At 35.3% G+C, this 16,268-nt stretch overlaps 1 protein-coding gene across 3 annotated transcripts in view; it reads left to right on the top strand.

Annotated features, from left to right (window-relative positions):
• The window catches only part of LOC145667104 (uncharacterized), a 78,631-nt gene that overhangs the window by 30,967 nt on the left and 31,396 nt on the right, over window positions 1-16,268 (top strand). For all 3 annotated transcript variants that reach the window (XM_081734842.1, XM_081734841.1, XM_081734840.1), the window contains exons 3-6: window positions 5,765-6,479; window positions 9,194-9,363; window positions 10,175-10,360; window positions 15,601-15,835. In XM_081734842.1, coding sequence (XP_081590968.1) covers window positions 5,765-6,479; window positions 9,194-9,363; window positions 10,175-10,360; window positions 15,601-15,835 — 1,306 coding nt within the window. The remainder of the gene's footprint in view (window positions 1-5,764; window positions 6,480-9,193; window positions 9,364-10,174; window positions 10,361-15,600; window positions 15,836-16,268) is intronic.

Here is a 16,268-nt window from a genome sequence, read left to right on the forward strand (position 1 = left end):
CTTCCCAAGCAAAATCAAATTTCATTAGTCAGAGCGCTACAAGAGAATCTGTCAGAACTTGAGATTCTCCTGTTATATTTGCATACGTTCATTTTCTTATTAGTGTAGGCACTTTGATAAATTCCTTATGATTATGCAAAAACAGGAACCACTTATCCACATTTTGCGTGATAAATTAGGTGAGCTACTTCAAACAATAATGGCAAGATTTCTGGTATTTGATCTGTACAATGAAAAAACTGGATCTGATCTTCTGAATACAAAAGTGAAAGAAGAAAAAATCTACTGCCAGATAACAATATTGATGTCGGTGAAGGCGCACGGTTAGCATTGAAAAGACAAAAATGAGTGCCAGAGAAGGAATAGAGGAAAACGTGTGTGTTAAAGTTCGTGAAGCTGGAAAATTAGTTTCAGATGGAAACATTCGGCTTCAGAAAGCAATAAAGCATCGGTTCATGGATGACGTCAGCTGCAAAAGCCCTGATTGAGGCTGGAAACAAAAGATTTAAAAATGCCATAACAAAGATGTCGCAAAATTAACACGTTTACTCGTGTTTTAGAGTTCATTATTGCACCTTGAAAATGTAAAAGTAAAAATGTGTAAGTATAATAATGGTGGATCGAGAGAAGGACATGGGCAACTCGGACCTCAAGATTTTTTCTTTTAATCAGTAAATCAAGTAATTTATTTCAATCCATTTTCTTTCAAACTAATACAGCAGGTCTACTAAGTTTAAAACGTAAAAGGGTATATATACTCTTATTCTGTATTAATTTAAATTTTGTTACCAGTTGCCCATTGGGGTGAAAGTTAGCCTTTTCTTACAATTAATTTATATATATATATATATATATATATATATTCTGTGTTTCAAAGCATAATATTCTGTTGTATAAACCAAACTGTCCTATTTTATAAATCAAACTGTCCTATATTTTTTCAATGTCCTTCTGGGATGCCTGTTAGTTACTAAAGATAGGTCTCTTCAAATGCGTATTTTTGATTAAAAAAAAAAAGTCAGGTTGAGAATTTCGTGATTGTATCGGTACTTAATATATCACATTGCTCATAAGGCATGAGAATTAACACAAAGAGGAAATCTGAGTTTAAAGGTCCGTGGAAAAAGGCAAATCACTCAAAACAAACTCGTATGAAATTACATTAACCATTCATGTTTATAATGAGCGTAAATAAGAGATTTGAAAGCAAATCCAGTGAAACACAATTTCGTTGTTGGTTACTTACTTCGAAAGGATAGTCACACTTTAATACAAGACGTCAATGATCAATAGATTTAGAAGAATGTTCACGAAATTCTTATATTTCACGAATATCCAGAATTGTATCTGCCACTTGCACAATAACTACCCGAATATAAGCCAAAGTATAATAATAATAATAATAATAAAGGGAATCACCTGCAGGTTTGGGAAATATAATTAGGTACGTCATATTTTGTTTTATCCTGGCCTTGCAATTCTTTCTTCTTTGCATGATCGTTCGTATTGGGGTCATTCCATGTGAAATCAACAAATTAAACAGGGATTTCAGACCCGACCATCTTAGATTTTTACCAAATTTTAGTATTTCGTAGGGATTGTCGAGATATGAAATTGAGCAAAGTTGTAGCTTTCTGTGTGACGAAGTTTCTGAATTATGGGGGTTCAAAAATACGAAAAAATCTTCAACTTTGGTACATACTGGGAACTTTCGGACAACACTGCTCTTGATCTAATTGACGTAGAGAGCTGATTCTTGTTTTGTTTGAAAGGGCATAAAATAAGCTTTCCAACGATATATCGCATGCCTAGTTATGGAAGAATATCTATTCAAGGTCACCCACGGTGACCTTTTGACCTTGAACTTTTGAGGATGCATATCTTCGATTTTTCTAAAACTCGCATATAATTTACACACAAGCTTACTCTATAACATAACGGACATAGAAGTTGGGACGGTAATGAGAACTTTCAAAAATTTGTTTTTAGTAACAGTTTTTTTATCATACCAGACAGTTTTAATGTATTAAGCAGTTTGCAACACTGTAACATTGCACAACAGCGTGATAGATTGTGCAATCATCTGCTACAGAAAGATTTGGAAGAATTGAGAGGTGTGCATACTATGTTGATAGAATACTGAGTTAATACGTTCGAGTGTACGATTCAGCGTGTTTACGTGCTGGTACAGACTTTGTACTTGAAAACAGAAGGTTAATTGTGGTGTCTCTTAAGTCAGTGTTCCAAAGGTCAGTTTATTTAACGAATTATTATTGTCAGAATAATGTCGTCGTCAAGATTTAAGAAGACAGTGTGCTGCAATCCATTTAATATAGAAGGACATGGGAATGTCAAAAGAAATTTGAGAAATGTGTTGCCGTGGATGATTTCGAAGTGTACATCGTTAGAAAGTGGGTTTAAAATTTGTGATTCCTGTCGTAAGAAACTAGCAACAACTTGTGATGCGGGTGCGACTCCTGTAGTAACGGAGAATGTGATAAGTAGCAGCACCGATGCTGAAAACAGTGAAAGTAATATTGAGCAGTGTGTCAAAGAAAGTGCGTTAGAATCTCTGAACCGCAGCCTAAAAGATATTGGAGAATCACCAGTTAAAAAGAAAAGGCTCAGTGAAACAATATATCCTGCAAAGAAAATGATTAAAATACATTCAGCTATTGGAACAAAATTATTAGACATTTCTACAGAGCCCGGGGAGGAAAATGCAGCAGAAGTGAAATTATATCACAGTTAAAAGAAAAATTTCAAATAGCGGATAGAAGTATGAAAGTAACAATACTAACTGTACTTCCAAAAAGTTGGACTGTAAAAAAAAATCAGCAAGAATTTCACTGCACTAACTACATGGCCCGTAAAGCAAAAGAACTTGTAAAGACCAATGGAATTTTAACCACTCCTCACCTAAAACCTGGAAGGACTTTACCTCCCGCAACAGTGGATGTGATAAAACAGTTCTACAATAGTGATTCAGTTAGTCGTGTTTTGCCTGGGAAAAAGGATTTTGTTTCGATGAAAGTTAATGGAAGTAGGGTACATGTACAGAAACGATTAATCCTGAACAACTTAAAAGAAGTTTATGTCCATTTCAAAGAGGAGAATCCAGATATGCATGTGGGATATTCGAAGTTTGCCGAATTGCGCCCGAAAAACTGTGTACTGGCTGGAAGTAGTGGCACACACATTGTCTGTGTGTGTACAATCCACCAAAATGTAAAATTGATGTTAGACGCGTGTAAGTCAGCTGGTATTTCAAAATCTTATGAAACGTATTTAAGTGCACTAGTGTGTAACCCAGCTCAACCGAAATGTTACTTTCGTCAGTGTCGTGAATGTCCAGGACCGCAAGGCATACGTGAACACTTTGAAACACTACTGGACGAGCAATTTGTTGAACACGTCACATACAAACAGTGGATTGCGACAGACAGATCAACACTTGAAACGCTTACGAAGCCTACAGCAGAATTCTTAGATATTCTAGTGGAAAAACTTGTACACCTGGTCGAGCATTCTTTTATTACTCATCAACAATCTTCATATCTTAAGGATCTGAAAGAAAATCATCTTGATAAACAGTGCATTGTTCTTTGTGATTTTGCAGAAAATTATTCATTCGTTTTGCAACAAGCGTCACAAGGTTTCCACTGGAATAATGGTCAAGCAACTATTCATCCGTTTTGCATATACTACAGAAATCCCCAGACGTCTACAGTTATTACTGACAATGTGATCGTCATATCTGATTGTCTCAAACATGATACAACTTTAGTGCACCTACTGCAGAAAATACTTATTACCTTTCTAAAAGACAAATTCGGTTCCGAAAATTTAACAAAATTATACTATTTCTCCGATGGAGCAGCAGCTCATTACAAAAATCGCAAGAACTTCATCAATATTAGCTATCATGAAAGTGACTTTTCTGTAGCTGTTGAATGGCATTTTTTTGCGACCGCACATGGAAAAAGTCCGTGTGATGGACTAGGGGGAACTTTAAAGAGACTTGCTGCAAGAGCAAGTTTGCAAAGACCTTATAGTGACCAGATAATGACACCAAGACAATTATATGATTGGGCAAGGCAAATTATAAAACATATGAACTTTAAATATGTCACTAATAAAGAATACGAAGCGGAAGCGTCACTCCTGTGTGACCGTTTTTCTAAAGCTATTCCCATTCCTGGCACCCAAAAGATTCATGCTGTTATTCCTGTTACACAAGATGATGTACATGTGAAACGTTATTCTATGTGTAGTGAATATACAGAACACAGTTTGGTGGCTCATTCGGATTCCTTACAATTTCAAGAAATAAATGGATTTGTTACGTGTGTGTACAATAAACATTGGTGGCTCGGATGTGTACGTAGTGTATCTGAAGATATAGATGATGTAGAAATTAATTTCCTTCATCCTCATGGACCATCAGGATCTTTTGTATTTCCGCAACACCCAGATATTTGTTGGGTACGAAGGTGTGATGTTCTCGCAAAAGTGGATCCTTGCACTGCCACAGGAAGAACATACACATTAACTTCAGAGGAAAGTACGGTCACAATGCAGCGGCTGGATGCATGGATACGTCTGAGGACTCACTGACTTACGTGGTACGTTATTTTTCAAATAAACTAACTCTTTTCCAGCTTGGACACGATGGATATAGCTTTTTATTAGTAGTACATTAAATGCAGTGTTGCAAACTGCTTTATAAATTAAAACTCTGTCTGGTACGAAAAAAAGTGTTACTGAAAAAACAATTTTATTGAAAGTTCCCATTACCGTCCCAACTTCTGTTTCCGTTATGTTATAGAGTAAGCTTGTGTGTAAATTATATGCGAGTTTTAGAAAAGTCGAAGGTATGCATCCTCAAAAGTTCAAGGTCAAAAGGTCACCGTGGGTGACCTTGAATAGATAGTCTTCCAAAACTAGGTATGCGATATATCGTTGGAAAGCTTATTTTATGCCCTTTCAAACAAAACAAGAATCAGCTCTCTACGTCACTTAGATCAAGAGCAGTGTTGTCCGAAAGTTCCCAGTATGTACCAAAGTTGACGATTTTTTCGTATATTTGAGCCCCCATAATTCAGACAGGAAGCTACAACTTTGCACAATTTCATATCTCGACAATCCCTACGAAATACTAAAATTTGGTAAAAATCTAAGATGGTCGGGTTGTGGGCTTTGTTGATTTCACATGGAATGACCCATTGGCGACATATCAGTAGATCCACTTCAGTAGAAATAAATGTCAGTATCAGCTTAAAGAACAACGAATACAATTGTAACACCAATGAATACATTATCAAAAACATCTATAGTTTTGTCAATGTTATTGTTGGATAATATTACGGTATCTCCAGTGCAACAATTTCTACAATGTTATTATTATCGTTATTTCAATATGGAATATGAGCACATTTTGAACAGCATACACATGACGAAATGGTGTATATATATATATATATATATATATATAAAATATTTGCAAAGTCGTGAATAAAGGACGCATTCTAAATTTGGATAAAAGTGCGGCTTATATTCGGGCAGAATGATGTATCCGCAAAAAGCTACGGATATCTACATCCGCACACGCTTGTTGATTATTATTTTTATTTTTTTTTAAAAGTTGAACAAAAACAACAATTAATGTATAAACGAACCTACTAGCATTTATTCATTTCTGTACCTGTTCTTCATTGCAGTACTCTAATGTAATTGAAGTATTCATTTTTTTCTTTTTTTATAGGTAACAGTAACGAATCTAAGCCACACTAATCCGGCATTGATTAACAAGTTTCCTGTTACGGAGCCAAATTTCCCATTACGCCATAAAGACATATTAACTGTATCAGAAAGATCGTTTCGGTGGGAGTATCACCCCTTGTCACAATATTACTCACATGGCAGAACAGGGGTTAGTCAAAATAATGCCCCACTTTTGTCACCGCGACCGAAGACGCATGAAACTCCGAAACAATTGAACGTTATTCATGATACACAAGGTACAGTGTATCGTTTAGTTGCAAAAAATTTATCGGATAGTGCAAAGAAAAAAGACACTCCAGATAATCCTGGTTTAGTAAATGAATTTAAATCCAAACAGAAAAGGAAGAGCGTCAATTCTGAGGGGAAAGAAAATATACAACGCTCAAGAAATCGAGGAAGCATTAGTAGTAGTAAGGAGCTGAAATTTGAAGATTCATCAACTGCTACTCCTCGTAATCGAAGGAAGAGCAGTCTAGGTGTTACACCTAGACAGACTCCTCGCAATTCGAAAGCAGAAGAAAATAACCGTAGAAGCAGTGTTGGGAAAGGAGCTGAAGCGAAAACACCTGTTGGATCGGCAAAAGGTGAAATGGCACGAGATAGTCCGCGAGGAAGGGCTTCTTCCAATCCAGAAAGAAGTACACCAGGAAGGCATACACCTTCTAATCCTGGAAGAAACGTGCTGAAGTTACCAAGTAAGTTAACATTGAAAAGCCTTATATATTAGAATATTTGATTAATTTGTTCTACCGCCTGTAAATGTTTTAATATTTCTGAATTTTAATTTTGCAGTTATCGTATTTTCCTAGGATTAATAGAGTTATTATCTATTTACATTTTTAGATATTCACTTGTTTATTTCTTATTTGTTTGTTCCTCGTTGGTTGTATTTTCCCTGTAAATATTTTATGCTAGCAAAGTAATTACGATAATAAGAACTTCGCTCGATAATTTCAACAGCCAAACACTATTTTCAGGGGTACAAAGACAAGGAAGGAGGTTCTAAGAAGTATGTTCTGATTGTGTGTAGTAATAAGACTTAACCCTTTAACGCACCATTTTTCCGATTAAACTGTTTTTTTTTTTTTTTTTTTTTTTAATTTGGAGTGATTTTTGTGTAGGAAACAAGGGAATTCTTTTAAAACAATCAATGCAAATAATGAATGGTCTATGGGATATTTTGTGGTGTTTGCATATAGGGTCTATGCAAAATTGCGCGTTGACATCTGCAAAGTCCACTAAAACCAGATAGAAGCAATAACACGCAACTAATGTCAGCGTACTTGCACTTTTGCACTCATTACACTTGTCTAACAGGAAAAATCAACAGTTCAAAACGTGTCCACCTAAACGAGCAAAGAAAGTTCAAAGGTGGCAAAATGACAAGTCCGCGTGCAGCAAGTAATACAAAGAAACCACCGCTGGCTTACTATGACATCTAGCGGGAAATTCAGAACTTCATTAGTGAAAGGGCATCTTAGCTGATACGCAAAACTGCTTTTCTATGTCCGAACTAGAAACTACATGGTGCAATACAATTTAAAAATAAACTTTGCATAAGTGCAAAGCTGCGCGCTAAAGGGTTGAATTCTAGGCTGAATAAAACAGAACCATCACGAAGCTAAAAAATGCAATAAATCGTGTGTTTATTATATTCAGTGTTCTGTTACTGTTATTACCCACACTTTCCACTTTAAACTTTGTATCCTTCTTCGTGCCAGATATAATATCTAAAATCAGCTGTTGAAATTATTGTGCTATGTTTTCTGTTGTTCAATGCAATTTTTAGAATTATACTTTATTTTGAAATATCACATCTGGTCGCATTTTTACGTATAACATTGTTTGATGTGATGCTTATTTGCTAGTTTAAATTAATTTTACTACAGTCTTTTCCGTTTAACTTTTTTTCTTTCCTTTCAGCCTGATAAAGGCTTTTGTAGTGAATAACTTAAACAATGAAAAACAATCTGCTTCTCCCTCCTCCCCCCCCCCCAAAAAAAGTCAGTATGTGCAAAATTCTATTACATGAATTATAGTCCCGATGGGAATACTCTGTCGAAAAGATGTAACAGCTTTTTCAGACCAGCCATCCTGAGTAAAGTTTTTCCTGCGATTTTCTCATTCCTATCAGACAAATGCCGGGATGGTACCTAACATAATAGGCTCAGCACGCTTCCTTTCTTCCGCATTAATTCCCCGGGCAGTGTGATCGCCGAGGGACGTCATTCTTCATATATATGACAGGCTAATATGCCCATAGATATCAGAAAGCTCAGAAATCTAATTCCTAATTCAAATGAAGTAGTTGTAGTTTTGATTTTTTTTAAAGACTAACAATCAAGTGCGCAGTTTGACTTCATAATTGTTGAGCATTCAAATTTGTATACTATACGAAAGGTCTTGGCATTAGATAGATTTTTTATTTGTTTCTACATTTTTTATGTTTGTCTTCAAGTTATTCACTAAAATTCAAAATAGTAAGGCTGAGCGTAACGATAAACCTTTAATACTCCGTAGCACCAATTTTACCAGTATCTTACAAGGCCAGCTACTATGCACATATTGGTTCTAACTTTTCTTTTTCCCTTGCTTGAAGCCGTTGTTACCTTGACTTATGCTTCTAAGCTAGCACAATCACAACTAGAAAATTTAGAAACTATAGAGTGACCGATTTTCAGGGTTAGTGAATTCTTAATACGTACACTCATGTCCAAAATTATTGTCGCATGTCTATAAATATGTTGTAGGAATATAATTTGATAACGAATTCGCCAGGTATTTCTTATAATGTTAGTATGTGTATAATCCGTAAAGACATGTATGTGGCTAATTTCATGTCAAAAAAGCAGTAAATAAGAACAATAAAACGAAAATAAAACTTTCGTGTTCATTTAGCAACATTTTGTTTTACTCATTCTAATTTTCGTATTTATAATTCTTCTCCTATGAAATTTACCTCAAATATACATTTCCCGATTATACCCACAGTATCAGTATTAAAAGTACCCTGCAAAATCATGATCAAATTATATTCTTACAAGAAGACAGTTATAGATATGCGACAATCATTTTGGACATGACTGTACGTACAATACTTCTCAGTGTTAAAAATATTGGAAATTCAAACCTACATTGCATGTGTAAAAGCGGTTAGAAGTAGATTCAGGGGGCACATTTGTATCTGTGATATTTCCGCGTTGTTTTAAGGCATGATAACGGGTTTCCACTCTACTGATTGATTTGGAATTTTGAGTTCTTTTTCAACACAAGGTGACATGGACCTACGGCTTAATGTAGGATCCGGACCAAATGAAACTTATTAAGTGTCACATTTTACTAGTTACTAAAGCTTGTTTTCATGTTCAATTGATCTGCATTGCTCAGTGTTTCCTTGGTTCCTTTTCAGATTCTAATAGTCCTCCTAGCTCCAAGAAACGTAAATTACCTGATGATGTGGATCTTACGATGTCAGCCAAACGGAAACGGGTCTGTTTTGATCCTACTCCAAAGACAAAACAGTTCAACCGAAAAGACATCATAGGTACACCCTCGAGAAAAAGTACAGGAGCACACAAGGTGAGTTTTTGTTATTTTAATCGACAGTATTGACTTACACAAACTAATATACAGGATAAATGTGAAACTTTTTCATACTTCCAACAAAGCTGTGTAGTACATAATAATAGAACATGAGAATTAAGAACCTTCGATAGTTTTTATGTAGCTATACTTATGTATACTTGAACTCCAATGCAGTGTGGCACATGGTAAAATTAACTAACATTCTCATATTACATTTCTTGAAAAGACTAATTGGATTATTGTATGATTTTGGCAATCATTCCTTTTGCCTTCGACAGACAGACAGTAATGAATTTTATAACATATGAAGAATTTCAGCTTCAAATCTTTTCTACATTGTCCTCAACTTACACCTTTTCTCACAGATAACGCTAAAATCACTAACAAATTCTTGTAATGTTGGTGATCACTATTCACAATAATTGACAACTCACACTTAGCGGTATCAATGTCAAAACAATTTTAAGATGTTTCTATTTACACACGTTCCATAAAATAAATAGTGTTTTATATTGGCATCGCTAAGTTGTGAGTTAGTGTGAGTGGTGATCACTGGCATTAGGAAAACTTATTTCCGGTTTCAGTGTTTTCTATGGGGAAAAGGATGAAGTTAAATAGGATGTAAAAAGATTCATGACGACAAAATTCTTCATTAGTGTTTGGCTGTCAAAGACAACAGGAATGCTTGCTGAGACCATACAAGGAATATAATAATCCGATTAGGATTTCTAGGGCACATGATAAGTGTGTTAATTATGCATACGTATACATTTTTTTTTTTTTTTTTTTTTTTTTTTAATTTCAGTTTGGAACTCCTATTGGGACTCCCACACATTCCGTGTTGAAGCCCCCATCTCAGCGTAGAAGAAATTCTACAGAAAATCCTCTTGACCGTTCTCCAGTTACTGGAGTGTTCGGATCTGCATCGAAAACTACTCCACGGGGTAAACAAGTGAGCACTGCTGGTTCATCAGCAAAACGCTTGTCTCTGGTAAGTATTGTGGAATATTCACTGTCAATAAAGTAGAATATTTGTGTATCTTATATATAAATGAGCTATGTAACAGTGGCGACTAACCTGGAAAAGCCAGGAATTCGAGAAGACAGGAAATTCTGCTAGGAGTCACGAAATTTCGATTTGCTAAGAATGAGATTTTAAGAACACTTGAAACGAATATTTTAAGACGATTTCAGATGTGGTTGAGTAGTTGGGTTTTAATTGCCAACTTCAAACTTAGAAAATTATGTGTTTTTCACTAACTATGTGTAAGAAATTTGTTCTATATTTTGTTCGTTATATTTTACTTTCGCTTGTGCAGTTGAATATCATATTCGTAAATCATCCACAACCTGCAGTTGGATCAGCAATCCAATGATAAATTCATTTCGACGCACACATAATTTCAAGCTTTTTCTTCTTTCGTTTCCACTAGATTCGATTTTATCGGAGTTTTTTTTGTCTTACATTAAGTGAGCGTAGCATATCACACAAATGAAAGGATTTCGGAATACGGCTACTCGTATCTGAGCTTGTGTGTTTTATTGTAATGCATTTTAATTCGCAATTAAATAATGAAGCTTATTTCGGGAATGCTTATGAGTTTATGAAAATAGCTGATAAAGTTGCACACTAGTGTATGTATTGGGTCAATAATCACTGGATAGCCGGACTATATCTTTAAATAGGGGGCACTAAAGTATATTTTCTACTTTGTGCTTATGATGCTTATAATGCACAATTAATTGTTATATATTTATAGGTACATATTTATTTTCCGTCAAGAATAATACATTTAAAATTATGATTCGTCTTATAAGTTTTAAGAAAAACAACCCTTGTTTAAAGTTTTGACATTAAAAAATTATGTAGATTGAGATGATGAGCTCAAATAGAATTTCATTCTCTCTCGCCATTCTTTGAGCCAACTTTTCTAAAGCTTTTCCAATGCCAATACTAAAAGTTCAAAGTTTTATACAAGATGACAACTCCGCGTGCAGCAAGTAATACAAAGAGACCAACGCTGGCTTACAATGACATATAGCGGGAAATTCAGAACTTCATTAGTGAATTTTTTCAGACAAGATATATATATATCTTGTATAAAACTGAATTTTTTCCAGATTTTTTTTTTTTTTTTTTTTCAGACAAGATATACTGCTTGATTTTGAATATTTTGTAACTGAAATGCAGCTTTTGAGAGGGTACATCACTGGTAGCATTTCTTCAAAAATACGTAAAACTGGATTTCTTTCAAATTTGTTACTCAAATTGTCGTAGAACAACCATTCTTTCCATTACACTGTGGAAGTAGCAAAGGTTCATGATGTGCAATTCCTGTTTTAATGTTGACACCTTCATACCTTTACTGTAAGAACAAAAGTCGTAAATGAGATCTCCATGTTCTTACGCTGTTGTTCTATATCTTTATTTTCACCGAAATTCTTAGGTTTTGGAACTAGGGAGACAAACAAGTTCCTTCTTGCTTGAGCGTCCATTATGGCGTATTACACTGATTGATGGAAACTAATTCAAGCGATCGATCGCTTGTTAGGAATATTGTTCATGTTGATATTATCATAAACACATTCAGTGGGTAGTTCCTAGAGCGTTCATTTCTTGGGCCAAAGTTCCTGTGTTCAAACCAGGTATTTCTTTGGTAAATGTACATCAAATGGGTGGGTTTTCTCGGTTTTTCCGTTTCCTGCTCTTCACATTCTCTTCATTCGTACATCATTAATTTAGTAATTACCGAGCTCAGTTATCAAATATCTCGTTTGTGGAACATTAATGCTTTAATGTAAAGTATGAATGTTAAGTAATTAGTTTTTGTCTGCCAATGACCGTAAGGCGTCTTCAGGAATTATGAGACTACAAATCTGCAATGACTGACTTGTTCCACTCGTGTACCTGTATATAATGTCCCGCGACACGATTTTACTTTTCTCGGGAATAAGCTATTCTCTGCTCGCTTTCCGGCATGGGAATTCAGTTTACTTTCGTGATTGTATTCGCTGAAAAATAGAATTATGTAAATATCCAAATATGCGAACCTAGTAATTAATACAAAGTAACAAAGGCATAATTACAAGAAAAATTCCAAATGAATAAATAGCAACCTGAGAATGAGTGTGACGCTTTACTATCGTGTATTAAGCGCTCGATATTTGAACTAAAACACAATAATACACTGAGCAAGGCTATATGATATATGTAACAAAACACACAATCACGTAACAGTTTCGACACAATAACTGTGTCTTCATCAGACTTCCACTCCTGGCTGTTTGGGAGTTGGTTACCTCGTATATACTCAACGGAGATCAACTTTTAATTAGGCTCCGCCCCCTTCATTAAAAGTAACACTTGTGTGGTTTTCACTTTCACTTTTTAGCTGCACACGTGTCCAATTAAAAGTTTACTTTTTTCTTTCGATACATTCTGCCTTTATCCTTATTTTTCTTATTAGTTTGTTCTTTCTTTCTTCTTCCTTTTCATTTTTCTTCTTTAAGCAGAATCTTCTCTCACTCTTTATTTATCGAGAATCCTGCATTCCAATTCATCACCTTGTCTCCTGCCTTCATAATCTCCCTGGCTTCTTTCCATTTTCTCACCAAAGTTCTCTTCTCTACTTCTATGACCTCTGCTCCTTCCCACCTTATTCTGTGGTTTCTCTCTTTCTGGTGTTTATATATCGCATTCTTATCCCTTTTCAATCTTACATCATCCTTGTGCTGTTTTATCCTTTCTTTCATCGTCTTCTTTGTTTCTCCTATGTAAATTTTGTTACACTCCGCGCATCCTACTCTATATATTTCCCCCTTTTCGTCTTTGTCCGCTATTGCTTTTCTCTTGGTTTTCCTGACCAGTTCAATTATTCTGCTTTCTCCTTTCCTGTACGTCCTTATTCCTGTTTTCCGAAGCATTCTCTTTATCTTCTCTGTTTCTTTACCTAGGCTTTCTATTCCAAACCATTTTTTTGTTGTCTTCCTCTTTCTTCCTCTCTCTTGCTATGTTTATGTTTCTTGTCACCCTCTTCATTGTATCCATTTCTCCTTAGTTGTGTCCAGAACTTCTTTAAATCCCTTTTCTTCTGTTCTTCATTTGTGTTTAGGTCTCCTATCCTTTCCTCCATCCTTTTTATGAAATTCATCTTTGTACCCTCATCCACATCACTTCGTTTGTGGCAATACACTCCCGCTGCACACTCTTTTTGGTACCAGGATGTAATAAACTCTCCTCCTTCTGACTTCTTTATTTTCACATCTAAATAGTTTATCTCCTTATCTACTTCTGTTTCATTCTCTAGTCTAATCCCTTTCTTTTCATCTTCCACGTCTCTTATGAGTTTCTCCAGTTGCCTTTTCGTTCCCTTCCATACTCCTAAACAGTCATCTACATAACGGCAAAAAAGAAGCAGTCTTTCTCCTCCGCTTTCTATCGTCTCCTCCCATCGATCTTGATCTACAGTGTTTACAGCGAATGAGTGTTCACTGACTGGAATGTAGATCAAACGAAAGGACAACAGTCTCCTGCATGACTTGACAGTTAAAACAAAAATGAACATGATTACATATCATTGATATAGCAAGCACCAAGAGCAATGAGTACTTACGGACTTTTTGTCAAGTGTACATTTTGACTTTTCTCGCCTTCTGCTGAAAGCGGCATTCTTCACCAGTGCTGCTGTGGGTGTGATAAGACAATGAGTCACAACTAGAGGAAAGAAATGAGCCTGAGAAGCTTGACGGGGCTAACCACTAATCCTATTTTATTTTACTTCACATCAACAAATTTTCAGTTGAATTTGTGAACAAAACACCTCCTAGAATATGACGTCATTCCTTAATACTTTGACCCCCTTCTGCTCAAAAACACAAAACGAGCTTTGTTGTGTGTTATGGTACACTAAAGGAGTAACTATTTCCAAAATTTCAGATTTTTTAATCCAGGCCCATTGGAGATATTGGACAGTGAAATATGCCAAATTAGCATAATTCAGTTATATATATATATATATATATATATATATATACTTAAAATGGATTGACTCTATACAATATGATTATAAAAGCTTTCGCTCATACTTCATCAAACAGGGAGGGAAGTAAAGAATGGTAATTGAGGATCGTATTTTCCCATAATTTCCAAACTGTTAAATATATTTCAGCAAAATACCGGAAAGCTAAACTTATAGATTTCTTTTTCCATCTTTCTTTGGTTGTGGAAAATATTTGAAACTTTTCTTTTATCCGGCACCATATTGGTTAAAACATTATAGAGTTTTTTAAAAAAGTGACTTTAGGGCTTTACCCTGGTTGTGCATTAAAACGTGATTTTATATTGCATCGTTTGTACCCATAGTTTAAAGCGATTACCTTATTATTTATATCAGGTTTGGCATGTTAATGATAATTTCCTGGTAGGACGTAGTCTTCTAAAATGTGTCTTTGTTTCTCCTGTTAAGTCCATGTTTTACATCTTGTACATCGTATTTTAGTTTGTTTATTTTTAAGAATGTATTTTTGCTTTCGTGAGAAACAAACAAGACAAAAATTCCAATCTTTAAAACAGAATGCAGTAATTGAGAAAAGTGATTTACCTTGTGCTTCCGTGTTTACTTTTATTAAATATTTCCTTCTCCGGTGGAAACTTCGTAAGCACCAGATTTATTACTGCGTCACCCTAAAAAAACTGGTACTGATAGCATTCCCAGCGAGAAAGCAAATCTTTAGTTAATTATAAACCTGGAAGCACAAGGTAAATCATTTTCCTTGTGAGGATGTGGCCTATAACGCCTATCAGTAGACAATACAGTAGCTCTTCAAATGTTTATCATAGTACTTGCTTATTTAGGCACAAAGTCAGAGAAAATTTAACAATTCAACATATCGCTCTTATGTAAGAGCAAACTGGTATGCCCCAAGAATGTAGTGGCATCGTTGTGTTCTCTGTAATTTTTTCGTTGTATTGCTCAATTTAATGTTATGTGTATTGTTTCTGTAATACTTTGCAAACGATGTACATTCGAAACTATGAAAGTTATGGAAATAGCTGATAAGAAAGTGGTAATCTTGTACCCTAATCACCAAAAGTTAAGCAGCCGTAGCAACGTAGAATAAGGATGCTTCTAATACGATAACTACATATTGTGTACTTTGCATTAAAAATTTATTTTTAAATCCCACGGTAGTATATATGCTATATTGTTCACTTTACGTAATTTCTTAAAGGGTGTAGCGAAGACTTCCTCTGCAGACTCAAAAACGAGAAGATCTACAGGATCTTTGACAAGTTTTAAGCCTTTAAATGGCAGGCGTAGTTTGCAAGCCTTGAAAAGTTTAGTTACGCCACAAGGAAAACCAAAAGGAACCCCAAAAACTACGCCTCGTTCTTCTGGGAAACGACCATCTCTTTCGGCTGAACAGGCAGCAAAACGTCTGAAAAAGGAATCGCCAAAGAGTCCAGGTAACGTTTTTCATTTTTCTTTCTTTCACTTCCTGAGCGATAAGTTCTAATGAATTCCTTATATCAATAATGTACATTAGAGTAATATGTGCAGTGATGTTATAAGTCGCTATCAGGTAGTAGATGTTTTGGCTTGTATTTTGGAATGTTCTATTTAACAATTGAGAATTACATATTGAAAAATAGTCCTTTCATTTTAATTGCATGTAACATAAGTTACTGTACATTCAGTCCTTTCTGGGTTCATTGTAAAAGAATGAAAGAAGATATACGAGGGCAGGAAAGAAATCAGTGACAACACTATCCCCGCGCAGAGATTTTTGTTCGAGCTGCAGTTGGCCTGGTGGGTGAGTGGAGCTAGTGTAGATGCTGCAGTAATAGTAGTGGAGTGTGTTGAATTAGGTTGTCCAATCACACCGCTCTAAAGGGGATG

Source organism: Thermobia domestica, chromosome 12, assembly GCF_964235325.1.
Source record: "Thermobia domestica chromosome 12, izTheDome1.hap1.1, whole genome shotgun sequence".
Classification (NCBI taxonomy): domain Eukaryota; kingdom Metazoa; phylum Arthropoda; class Insecta; order Zygentoma; family Lepismatidae; genus Thermobia; species Thermobia domestica.